Source organism: Pteropus medius, unplaced genomic scaffold (assembly GCF_902729225.1).
Source record: "Pteropus medius unplaced genomic scaffold, Ma_sr-lr_union100, whole genome shotgun sequence".
NCBI classification, from domain to species: Eukaryota; Metazoa; Chordata; class Mammalia; order Chiroptera; family Pteropodidae; genus Pteropus; species Pteropus medius.
In genome coordinates this window covers 4,338,826-4,352,496 of record NW_024350397.1, presented here as the reverse complement: position 1 = coordinate 4,352,496, position 13,671 = coordinate 4,338,826, and the positions used below count along the sequence as shown (strand labels likewise).

At 37.1% G+C, this 13,671-nt stretch overlaps 1 protein-coding gene across 5 annotated transcripts in view; it reads left to right on the top strand.

Moving 5' to 3' along the window:
• Window positions 1-13,671, top strand: part of NRP1 (neuropilin 1) — a 131,975-nt gene that overhangs the window by 65,196 nt on the left and 53,108 nt on the right. For all 5 annotated transcript variants that reach the window (XR_005647976.1, XM_039839765.1, XM_039839766.1 and 2 more), the window contains 2 exons: window positions 32-187; window positions 2,129-2,295. Coding sequence is in view for 4 of the 5 variants with exons in the window: in XM_039839765.1 (XP_039695699.1) it covers window positions 32-187; window positions 2,129-2,295 (323 nt within the window). In the remaining variant the exon portion in view is untranslated. The remainder of the gene's footprint in view (window positions 1-31; window positions 188-2,128; window positions 2,296-13,671) is intronic.

Genomic DNA, 13,671 nt, shown 5'->3' with positions numbered 1-13,671 from the left:
GTTAATGTTCTCTGCATTTCTCCCTTTCCAGTCGGCCCTCACATTGGCCGTTACTGCGGACAGAAAACACCAGGTCGAATTCGTTCCTCATCGGGCATCCTGTCCATGGTTTTTTATACCGACAGCGCCATAGCAAAGGAAGGCTTCTCGGCCAACTACAGTGTCCTGCAGAGCAGCGTCTCAGAAGGTCAGTGTCTATTCATCTCGCAAAGCCCATGTTCTTTCTCCTCACACACCTGTGGCCACATGGAACACTGAAGAAATGTTTCGTGAATTGGAGTGCCAAATGTTTATTTTTCTCTTTTAAATGGATTTTGTGAATATCATTACGAAGAACTATCTGATGTGCTTTCTTAATAAAATTGTGTACAAAAAGGCTGCTTGTAAGCTTCTGAAATTATGAGAGAAAGTGGGAAATGGAAAAACAGTGGCTTGAAACAATGAAATATACCAGACCACCTACCTGGCACCCTCAAATGTGTGTTGTGCTGAGATTCATAAAAGGACAGGCATCCATCATGGATGACTGAGAACAATTCTGCTGTAGTTCATCAAACCACCATTCTCTGCAGTCGTGTAGAATGGATGATGTGTGGTGGTTTGGTTTGTGAAGACAGCGGTGAAAGCCATTTTGTTTTTCCTTCTTTTGTGAATGAAAGTAGATACTTACCTAAAAGAAGGATGTTTTAATTTCTGTTATAACTTGGCATACAAGGAAAAAAAAATATATATATATATATATATATATATATTCTGCCTTATTAAAATACTCTAAACTAACCCTTTCTCAAAGTTTATGTGGGCTCTAAGGACCCAAGGGAAAAAAAAACTGAAAGAACTGTGAAAAATTGTGTGTTTCATCAGTTCTAGCTGCGAGGTTGTAAAATGGCACGGAGAGAGAAGACAGGAAGTGTTTGGCAACTGTTCTACACATACGCTCATATCTTTTCTACCGGATCTTACAGGAAAATTAAAAGGCCAATTAAATGTCAAAAACTTATTTTTAATTAACTTAGTTGGTTAATTTATGTATTTTGGTGCCTATAAATATTTTTTATATTACAAATAACAAACATAACCTTAAAACTATGAAACAAGTGAATGAAAACCTTTTATGCAATACAGATTTACTTATTGTGATAGAAAATTTGGAATACGTAAAGTTTTGGTTAGTTGAGATTTTCTGGATGGTTGAGAATCTTCTATTTCATCTCTAAAGCTTTTTTTCACTTTAGTACTTTGATGGAATATGTGGTCATCGTTGTGAGCATTATTATTTTACACTTTAAAATTGCGATGCTCTTTGGGACCATATGATACTACAGTTTACCACTGATTGATACTTTTGTGTTTTAATAAAATAAACTGATGTTGATAATGATGAGCAGGGGGCGTGAGAACAAAGAGAGTCAGGAAGAAGTGGCCTCTGTGCCAACTGCAAAGAATCTGAAAGACAGAGAGTTGAGTTATAGTGTCCACTGAATATGGATTGTAAATGGATATAGAGGCTTTTTTCGCTTTCATTAGATATTGGGGAAAATAATTCAATAGTAAAATTTTATTGAAACACAATTTTCAGTGTGTGCCCACATGACATGTCTACATACATTCAACTTTGAAAATAAATCAGAATTTTTGTCATTTCCTAATAAATTTCTAATAGTATTTCTGTTGATTTAGGTCCAGTTGAGAAAATAATTAATCACTATGAGACCTTCATAGCCTTGCTTTTAAAAGTATTGCCATGAACCTAAATGTCCATCAATAGACAAGTAAATAAAAAAGATGTAATACATATGTACAATGGAATATTACTCATCTATAAAAAATAATGAAATCTTATCATTTGTGACAAAATAGAAGGAACTAGAGGTTATTATGCTAAATGAAATAAGTCGGAGAAAGACAAATACTGTATGATTTATCTCATATGAAATTTAAAAACCAAATGAACAAACAAAATAAAAACAAAAATTATTGCCATGAAAGTGCATGTATAGTGCTATGTCATCTTTCATAAAACCGTGTGTGAATACAAAATGAACATTTTCAGTCTGCCAGCCTAAAAAAAGACGCGTCCTGGATCCCCTGTGTTTTGATGACACTGGGCCATTTTTTCCCCCTTCAGATTTCAAATGCATGGAAGCTCTGGGCATGGAATCAGGAGAGATTCATTCTGATCAAATCATAGCTTCTTCCCAGTATAGTATCAACTGGTCTCCAGAACGCTCACGCCTGAATTACCCTGAGAACGGGTGGACTCCCGGAGAAGATTCCTACAGAGAGTGGATACAGGTATGTATCACATTTAAGGTTAAAAACATTTTGGTCATCTAGAAAGGTTGGGGGTGGGGCGGGGAACAGCGCCGTGCTAAATGCCTTAGGTGAGAAGAGAAGGACAGTGGGCACCACATCTAATCACTCTGTAGAATCATCATGTCACGATGGCACACCGTCAGGGAAAAGCAGTCCCAGATGACATCCCTGCAAATCCATTTATCTTCTCAGATACTTATATAGGACTCTTCACAGAATTTGAGCACAGATGTCTCACTTTGGTGACTCTGAAAGATCTGATTTTTCCTAAGAACCACACATTTTTTATTGATATGCTTCCTACTTCAACAGATGTTTATTTCCTTGATGAAATATTTTAACCCTACTTGCAGACTTGCATGAAATAAGTGTTTCAAAGTACATGGTTTTCTATTTGTTTGTTTATTCAGGTAGAAGAAGAGAAAAAGGGGATTGAGGTTCACTTTTCCACATAGGTCAATGTAGCACATGCCCAGGAGGCAGTTTATTGGCGGAGCGGGGGGGAGTGGGGGAGGGCTGGGCGGCACTGGTCTCTGTGAATTATGGATACCACACATGTATGAAATATACATATTTGGATTCTTATTAGTGAAATTGCTTCTGTTTTTCTCACTTTGCTGTGACATTCCCTTCTCTGCAATAATCCTTATATTCCCTACAGACCCTCCTCCCCCCACTATACCCCACACCCATCACTCATCTCTGGACCTATTCCTAGCACCTCTCCCAATCCAAACGTGCCTAACCACGATGTCTGGATATTCCCACCTGAGGCCTGATGCTCAGCATCCTTGACTTTTTCACCCATTGTCAAATGATGCATACACATCTGTCTGAGTGGGTTAAACTGTGGGCAAATTATACAAAGCTATTTGGTGAAGGATCTAGGCTTCCTTTTTAAGAGTGTAGGCAATGCTTGCCTTACCTTCATTGCTAGATATATAAAAAATGACTAATTCCCAAAGAGAGTTTCTAAGCAAGAAAAAATCCAAGATGATTAATCCCCTACTTTCCACATCCATCGCTGTTTCAGTCTTTTGAGCACAAATACCAGATTTTGTTTTACTTTGGAAAGGTCAATATTAGTTTAACATACACTTAAAGCGAAATGGCCTATTACAGAAGACTGAACTCATGCTAACCTCTAAATGATAACACTGAGAAATATGCAGAGGGTGAGAAAAGATGAGACTTTTACCCTGGGACTGCTGAATCCAGCTCTAGATTAAGTCAGAAAAGAAATGAATTTGCCTATGTCAAAATAGCTCTTGGTAACTTGTTTTTCCACATCCCCAAACCAACAAGCAGTTCATGTGATTGACAAGACACGCCTCTAGAGGAAAGCTTACATTGTGCAATGCTAAGCATGTTTGCATTGGTAATGTTGTCCTATTCTCGGTAATGTGGAGAGTGCTCAATAATTTAGGGACATTGGTCTTGCAAGAGTTCTGAAACTGCAACTATAGCAATTCTTCTGTGCAAAGCAATTCTGTCGGTAGAAACATGGAGGCAAAATGGGCTCTCACAAAGCATCTGACAACAGGACAGGATTTACGTAATTCTCGGGAGTTAGGCATAATTTGAGATTGCCCCGAAGGAAAAAAAAAAATCTCAAATGTTTCAACACTTTCTACCAAAGCAAGGTCAAGAGAAGCAAAGTAACCAAAACAAGAAGGTTTATCTTTTGCTCATGCTACCTTCCATCTCTGGTTGGCTCCATCTGAATGGCTGTCATCTGAAATGTTGCCCTCCACCAAGGCTGAGAGAGAAAGAGCATGGCAGAGCATGCTGGCTCTTCGATTCCCTCGAAAAGAGCACTTCCACCCATATTTTATTGCCAAAGCACATCCCACAACCACATTAAGCGTCTGAGGGGCAGCAATTCAACATGTGCTCAAGGGAAAAGAGCTAGAAATAGTTGGTGAATAGCACAAATGACAATTGTGCCATTCATAGAACAGTTACCATTTATTGAGTGCTTACTATGCAGCTTGACCGCTGAGTACTACTTGACATCTTTTTATTTAATACTCATGGCAATCCTTGAAGGAGTTACAATTATCTTCACTTTAAAAATGAGGACACCGAGGTTCGGAGAGATTAGTAAATGCCCCAGATCACAGTTAGTGGCCGGCCTTGGATGCGGGGTCTGTGGGACTCCAAAGCCTGCTTCTTTACACTTCAGTACATTCCATCTTTGTCATTCATTACCATCTCTGTCGATTCTGGTGTACCTGGTGAAGCATCACTCACCTCCCTTTGTACTTTTCCTCCTGCTAAGAAGGCTCACACCAAGATGAGTTGGGTGTGTATTGCGTCTACACTTAGAATGCAGAACCCTTGCTCCTCCATCCTTCTAGACAGTGCATGTCAGAAAAGCTTAATGTCAGTTCTCCTTGAGATAAAATGATTTTTTCTCCTTCTAGAGCTCAGTGGACTCATTTACATGCTTGTCGTGTCTGCGTACATGGTGGTAGCACCTAACATACACCCATCACCTAATTATGAATAATTTCATGTGTTTCCAGCTTTTCTGAAACTACTTGGAAGTGGTTAGCTCCTTGTTTTCATTGGATAGACGCTTTATAAATTAACCAACAAGTACAGCATAATTGGACTGAGGGCAAGAGGCTCAGACCTCCAATCACAGGAACGTTAGCTCACACACATTTCTGTTTCTGAGCGCATCAGTATGCGGATGGCATTTGTTTTCTTTTTCAGCTTTTTCACATTTCGCATCAAATATACCCCACGTTGCTCTAGCAACAAGGACAAACACGTGCATGTGTTAAATTAATAAGGCAATATTGGAAGCTGACTTTCCTTCAAGACAGGAACAGTTTTCGGTTCCCATTGTTTTCTCTAGGAAATTACTGAGTGACAAAAAAAAAAACAATGCACCATTAACTGTCGATATGAACGTCCAAGTTGATGCTTCCTGTGAGATCTGTGATCTGCCAGAAAGCTTAAAAACAAGAGGCAACAGTTTAGTGAGAAGGAGCACTAAGGGAAGTCCCGACTTGGAGGTCCGCACATGGTCACATCCTGCTGCAAAGGCCACTTTATATCCTGACCGGCTAAAACCTCTTCATTGTCAATGGCAGAGTTCATCACACTGTAAAATTTGTTCCCCCCGCCCCACACCTTTTTTTTTTCAGAATATTCCATTCCATTCTGTGTCCTAGAGCTGCTTATCTTATTATTAATTTAATCTTTTTTTTTTAAATTTTGTTTCTGGTTAAACAATCAAGGATTCAAAGTGGAGACTCAGTGGCACTATAAAAAATCTTAATTTTCAAGCACATCATTAGAGCCCATGCTTTAATCTCATTGAAACTGAGTTTCTTTTCCTATAAAATTAAGATAATATCACCTTCTCCATTCTTGCTCTAGTAATCTACAATACTGTGCATCTCAAAGAAACACAGTCTCAGTTTTTTTCTTTTTGTCTCTGTAGATTGTGCATAGCAAATATGTCTGTTCAGGAGACATGTTCTTATAGATCCGAAGGGTAGCTATTCACATACAAAGCAGAATTTAATTCGTTAATTATTTCAATGTTTTATTAATGATAGTGTTCACCACACTGTAAACAGATTTATCCTTCTAGCTTTAATTAAAGCTCTTGGGAGTGCTTTCCTCAAAACAACTGTGACTTTTCCCTGATTAAAATGCCAGGAGACAAGAAGGAAAAAAAAGGCAGAGACATAATGCCTGGATGGAATATGAGTTTTGTTAATCCAAAGAAATAAAAATGGCACCAGGGACTAATCGATTACCACACCCTCCAGTGACTTTAGACATAGAATTACTTGACAAACCTATTCAAGCTGCACTTGACTCCTCTACAAATTTGAGGGCATTGTATTTTGTGGGAAAAATTTTGGCACTAGATTATGTATGCCTTCACTTATTCCAAAAGAACAGAAAGCAGTTGGCTTCTAAACCACATCCTGCCTGATTTGGTAAATCAGCCCCATTATGGATTAATCACACAGAAGAATCCCTCCAAGATGACACTCTGTAACTGTAAGAACACATCAGCAAGCTTCTGAAGCAAATGCACCTTCCCTCTTCACTACATTTTCTAGTGCAGATGTTCATTCTGATAGCTGAGGAGAAGAAATGTTCCAGAAGACAGGAGCTAGTGCTAACCTTCTGAGGAAGCATGTTTCCATGTTTTCTTTTTGCCTTATATGTATTTCTCTTGGATAATATTCCACATTTTCTAACTGAAGGAACTTCGGAAGCAGACACCAGTAATAAAAGGCTTTAGTGTGTTAAGGAGTTGGGCTGAACTGAATCAAAACACGCCCATGACGACATAAACGCATACATTCAGCCGCGTTCACCCCTGTAGTGTCGAAGAAAAGTAGGTGCCCTCATTACAGTTCATCACGAGGAACTGGTGAAATCTGAGAGGTCTTAGGTTGCTTGGTGGATTTTTGAATTAATTGTAGGACATATTCCAACAACAAACCTTATTTGTATAATACCTTCTTTTTAAAAGCACCTTTTTAAATGCATCCCATTTTAGCCTTCGAATGTAAGTTAAGTAGACCTGAGATTTTTATTTGCATCTTCATGTGAGAAAACTGAGGCCCAGAGAGGTTAAATGGTTCAGATTCCTGACTTGGGGGAAAGATGCAACTTGTGGGAAAAATCAGCCTTACACAATTGAAGCGGACTTCCTTCTGCAGACTTGGGAAGGGAATCAGGAGGCATTGAGAGATCTGGGCGGCAGACAGCAGCTGGTGAATCACCACTTGTGGTCAGTCTGACACTGGCCCAGGGTGAAACTGGCATTTGCATAGCTCTTTGGCTATTCAAATTGTGAGTTTTTTTCACCTCACTCTTCTTCATGTGAGGTAAGCTATGCATATACTCTCATGACAACCATAGAGAGAAAAGCGACAAAGCCAGATGAGGTATTGAGGCTTCAAGAGTTACAGAAGAGACTGTCATTAAATAGCGAGGTTCCTAAGGCCAGTGAGTTGCTGCTACCAACAACATGCAAAGTGGCTGTGTCAGGATTCAGGAACTGAATTATCAGTTACGAATTGCTGAGAATGGAGACAAAAGATAATGTAAAGGCATGGATTTGATTTCAGGAACTAAGAAGGGGCGAGATGGATGTCCTTTAAGTGCCAAATGGGATGAAATAACTCATGAATTCTTAGAAATATTTTCTCTGATACAGTATTATTACACATTTTTAGCAAATTTTAGGTGGGAGAACTGAGAATTTGTTCTTTGAATTTATTATTTGAAACCCTTGTTTTTATCTTTAAAGTGAGTTGCCTCCTAAAATTAAAAAAAGAAACTGAAGTAATTTACCTTAAAGCTTTAGACTGTCATTTATTTTAACAACTTTCACATACAATTTTCTTCTGAACTTTCTGGACAAAGCTTTTGTTTCCTTATATTAATGTATCGAGTGTAGAACAAGTACCTCCTATGAAATAGTTTTTGATTTTTCATACAATTGCTAGTTTTTAGCAGGTTTATAATCTGTAAGGCTGCATTCAAAATTGGTTCCACCTGCTAAATTGACTAATTCAGAACATACATTGAGCCAGGTTATCCGTATTGTAAACTCTCTGTGCTTGTAAGCCAGACACTGTAGTGTGTGCATTATCTCATTCAGAACATTAGTAAATTGCTGAGATTCAAATAAAATGATGCTTTATAAATGTGTAACTAGAGAACTGACAAAAATAGCTCACTGGGTTACCCAAACGTGGAATGATGCATGTAAAATAGAACGTTGGCAAATTTAGGGAAAATACAGCTGTTCAGTTGAATGTTTATTACCCAGGTGTACTGTGTGTATGTGTATGTGTGTGCAGTTTATTGCAATTAATACTAACATGTTATTTTAGCTAAAACATTGATCTGGAAGAGAGACGATTTACTTTAAAAAAAAATTCCCCAAGGTGAGCCTTTGGTTATCTTACCTTGATTCTGCATTGACTTCTACTTCCTGCATAAAATAAGTGCTTTACATCCTTCCTTTCATATATCATAGGTCTTTATTCTTTGATTATCTTTCCACCCAGGAAGTCCATGTTCCAAAAGTTACTATCTCTTGGGGAACTTTTCCTAATGCTTTCTCTGGTACCTTGATTTTTCCATATTATAGGAAGTCACTTGAAGGAAATATATATAAGAAATGTTTATAGGGACAGATTAAATTCAGAGTGTTTTTTTCCCCAAGAGGACATGATTTGGGGAAAACAGAATGCACATTTTACATAATTATTTAGACAGTTTTAACTGATTTTTTTTTTCATATAGAAAAATACCAAGATAATTTTAACTATTCTGGTCAAGTTGACCACTTAATTCAGTTTTAAAAATTAGTCAAATGATTTTACTAATTAATATTTTATGTCAGCACTCCCTAAAGAAAATGTATGAAGTTTAAAGAAACCTCATAGATATTTATGATGCAGCATCACTGGAAAGACAATACTGAAAGAACCACAAATGTTTAGGTCAAATTGCCCTTAAAAATCAATTAATTTGCATAGCGTGCACATTCCGTTTTGCTTGCAGTTTTGGTTTTATGTTTAATGCCAGTGTCTATTTGGAGCCAACATTCATAAATATTTTCTAGGGGGAAATTTTTTTTCTTTGTAGGATATCTCAACTCTAAGTGTAAGACTGAAAACAGATGCGAACATCATTTTGTCTAAATTCCTTCATTTGCATATGTTCAGAGGTTAAGTAATGTACAAGATCATATAGTGAGTTAATGACAGAACCTGGACTAGTATCTTAGTGTCCTTTCTCCCACTTCTTTATTACTATTTAATTTCAACAAGATGTGAAAATAGATTCGGATCCTTTTTGAAGATGGTATCCTGAAGACCAAGCAAGCACATTTAAACCCCAGCATATTTTTGCTTAGTTGCTGATTGATAAATGATTCTATTAAATTGAACAGTCACTGAAAAAACTTTAACGTAAACAAATGATTGGCCTAAGTCTACAGCAGGATTTCTCGGCATGGACAATACTGACATTTTGGACCAGATAATTATTTTTGGGGGGTCTTTTTTTATGCATTGTAAGATGTTTGGCAGCATTCCTGGCCTCCACCCACTAGAAGCCAGTAACACACACATGCAAACATACACATATACACACGCACACATGCTGCCATCATGACAACCAAAAATGTCTCCAGACAATGCCAAATGTCCTATTGGGAGTAAAATCACCCATAAATGAAAACCAGGGGGTGTAGAAGATGCCTAAAATCCTAATCAAGTTATTTTTTAAATATTCAGGTTGGTCAGCATTTTGAAAGAAAGAGTAACTGGTTGTTTGGCTGGTTTTTGTCCCTTTTCAACTGTTTATCATAGATATGATTTGAATAGAACTGTGGTTCTTTTGTTTTCTAAAAATACAGATTCATTTGTTTACCTTATGCAGGAAAATAGCCTTATAAACCTTGCTTATTTATCTTAAGGTTCACTATTTTTAGCTTTAAACGTGAACTGTTTTTAGTTAAATAAATACAGATGTTATTTTAGAATACTGCAAGCTCGGGTCTCAAAATGCACTGATAAGGATGGAATTAAGAAAAGAAAACACCAAGACAAAATCGCAAATTATGTTGACAGGATTTAGGAATAATAAGACTGAAATGAGCTCCTCCACACCTGGACATGTGTGTCACCAACCCTGGCTCATTTTAATTTTTTTTTTGCAGTAGGCAAATCAAAGAAGTTTTTTATTTTTTTAACTTCGAATATAATCAAGAGTAAGGAACCGTGTTTGAAAAGCTTGTCTATTGCTTATTACCTTATCTTTTTATGAGAAAAATACTATAAAGTTTCCAATTCTATAACCTAAACAACAACACATTAAGAGCTATCAATTACCAACCAGTTTCATATCTGTGGACCAATAAGAAGGCAAGGTTGTTGGTTTCACATCTGTTTTCAGTGAAAGGCTGTTCCTGTCTGTGGCATTTAAAATTTAAAGAACTTCTGTTATTATACAATTGGGAATCCTTGGGGAGTAAAATGTTAATGAAATCCATAACATGTACAGATTTTATGATAGCAGTTTTAAGAAATTCTTTTGGTGGGGTTTGTTGATTTCTGTCCCGGCGGTAATAACTGTACCTTTACAGAGTGCATTAATGTTCGCATTTAGGAGCAATGGCTACATTTATGCAGCGTGTAATGTAACACACAAAATCCTGAGCTTTAAATAACTTTCATATCGTAATTTGAAAGCCCCAGAGCAAAAAATATGTGTTCTTCAGAACTGGCAGAACCCGCAGTTTGAAATGTTTCTAGCACGTCCACAGCGCCTTTCTTTAAAAATGAAGAAAGTGCACCCTGGAAATTCCAAAGCCGAGATGTGCGTGGATATTCCACGCCCTCATATAGTTCTCATTTCATGCACCCTTCACAAGCCCCACAGCAAATGAGCAACTTTTATCCATATCAAAATAACAATTTTGGATGCCGACCTGAAACACACATACGTACACACACACACACACACGCACGTGCGCACACACACACACATTTCCTTTTTCCACTTCACCCTCTAGTCTTCACATTTCATTCAATTCTCTGTTCAAATAGAGAAAAGTAGATTAAATAAAAAATGCTCTATAAATCCCAATAGTAATAAAGTACATTATGCTTTTATATTTCCAGCTATTGAACAGAGTAAGTACTTGAGACTAATTGCACATGTTATGACTCAGAATAATCACATACATACTTATGCAAGTGATTGATGCATTGTTTCAATTCTCTTTGCCTCAAGGGGTTAAAAATGCATTTATGGCATTCCTCTAATTGCCTTTTTTCAGAAGAATGAAGTCTTAATTTTACCAAAGTTTTATTTTCTTACAATTCGAATGTTTTAAACTTCTAATTATATTTTCTAGATTTAGCAGAAAAATAAACCAGCTCCTTCATTATTTTAGAAAGGCTGGGAGGGTTATCGATAGAACTCTTCAGGGGACAAGTGATTGGCCCAGACAGCTTCTGCAGTCTTTTCAAGCATTTAAGATTCTGTGATTCTTTTAAAAATAAATTTACTCTCATGCCCTAGACTTGCCTAAATGAAAATATAAATATATGAAGCAGAGCTGGAATTCATTTTAAATATTGCTGATAATCAGGTGAAGCAGCATATAGCAAAAAAAGAAAAAAAATTAATTAAAAAATATTTTCTTCCCCTTAGATCAAGTAATTGTTTAGGCTGGCTTCACTCATGAAGCTTATCTGCGGAATTCACCTAGAAACTTCACTAGTGGGGTCCGTTTTCCTTGGTTCCTTTGTGCCAGCGCACAGGGAAGTGTGGCCCACGAGGGGAGATAAGATGAAGCCAAGACAGTTCATCTTTTTCATGTCTCTCCAACCTTTGAAGGAAATATCTGTAGGGCATGGGCTTACCCACCACAATAGACTATTCACATCTTCAAGTCCTCCCAGCGCCCACTCTTTTTTTCTTTCCTTAAGAAGACAGATACCATGCTTAATGCTGAGCATGTTATAGCCCATAATGCTAACCCAGAGAAGTAAAGGGGAAAAACACCCCAGGAAACCAGCTGTGTGGAGGTCATCACAGGTGCCTTCCACTTTTAAGACTTGGCACGTCTACTTAGGACTAAAGCTGATAAAGGTAGAGCCCGTCTCAGAAGAGAGAGACCAAGATCTAGATGGAGGCACAGACTAATGGCTATACAGATCCAAGAAATTTGACAGAGCCTTCAGTTTGATGATCTGGAAATAAAATATTAACTTTCCAGTGCAATATACTCATGATGAAGAAAAGAAGTTAGCAAATCACGTGAAAATGTTTTTGATATTTCAAGAAATACACAAAGCTCATGCGGAAAAGAGAAAAGAACTTTTTAAAGTTCTCAATCTTAAAAAATGAAGATATAATGTGCAAAATTTTACTAGCCTAGTTTTTTAAACATTATTTTAAAAATCCAGACTGGTCATTGGTACTCTCAATCAGCAATATTCTATAGTGCATACATAATACTCTGTCTGTAGCTTTAACTTATGTTTCCAAATATTGCGTTCATTTATAAGGATGCTGTTATTTCTTTAGAAAATTCCAAAACCAGGATGGCAAGAATTTATTTTAGCAATCATTTACCATATAAAGAAAAATCAGTTAATACATTTGTTCATTTAACATGATAGTTCCTCTAAATCAACCACTAGTAAATAAATAAATCTTATTTTTTGAGACAAATATGGAAAGCATCTTATATGACCTCTATCTGCCCTGTGTCTTTGGGGGAGGGGAGTAGAACAAAAAGTAAAAAGAGGCAGGAGTAGATAATTTGGAGTTCAACTTGCATATGCTGAAATCCATCTTCGATTATCAGCTTCTATAATACAATAATTTAGTTCCCTTGGTCTAAGAACTTTGCTGCTTTTCAGAAGAATTTATGTGAATATCTATTTATCTTTCTTTAAAGTGTCTAGATTTAGAATATCATGTGTCTCATATAAAATTCATCTCAATTAAAATATTTTTATCAAAAGTAATTCAAAAGATTAAAAACCAGCTCATTCCATTTCTTTTTAAATACTGGCAGTTTTATTAAAACTGTACAGAGTGATGTATGTTCATCCTTAACTTTGCATCTAAAAATATAGTGATAATGTGATAGGACTCTTAACTGCTCTGAAAACCTACAGGGCCGTATGAAAAGAATGCTTTCATCAGCATTCCCAGAGATGGCCCTTAGCTTTATTTCTTTTGTCAAGAACCTCTCGCTGCCTTCCTCACCCCACACGCAGCCACGTGGCCATGTTCACCAAGAAAACATTTCACCTCTTGTCACCTCCAAAGTATGTGGTTGAAGTAGATGTGTCCAACCATGTGTTAAGAATGGTTCCAGTGGATAAATGCAAGTCACAGCTTCCATTATGTTAAGGACTTCAGGCAACGCTGGGGAGGGATGACAAGGTATGTTCAGTGCCACATCTGTGCTTGTTCTCTTGTGGTTTGAAAGTCGTCATGCAGATGCATTTTTCCTGTTGTATGACCCAGGCTGAAATGCATGAAATTAGTATAGATAGAATTTTTTTTCAGAACATGAAAAGAATTTGCAGTTCTGTCTGCTGGCTGCATCTGGATAGCAAAGCAGCATGTCTTCAGAGCATGTGCCTTATCTTTTTCTTCTAGAAGCATGGAAATCACTGTATAATATCGTATAATATTTTTCCCTTCCTTGTTTTCATTTTCCACATCCATCCATGGAGTTTCCAACTTTCTAGTTTTTCTCCTGCCACAGGCTGACCTTTGCTCAGTCCAAAACTACAGAACATCAATTGTGAGTTGTAATTACAGATG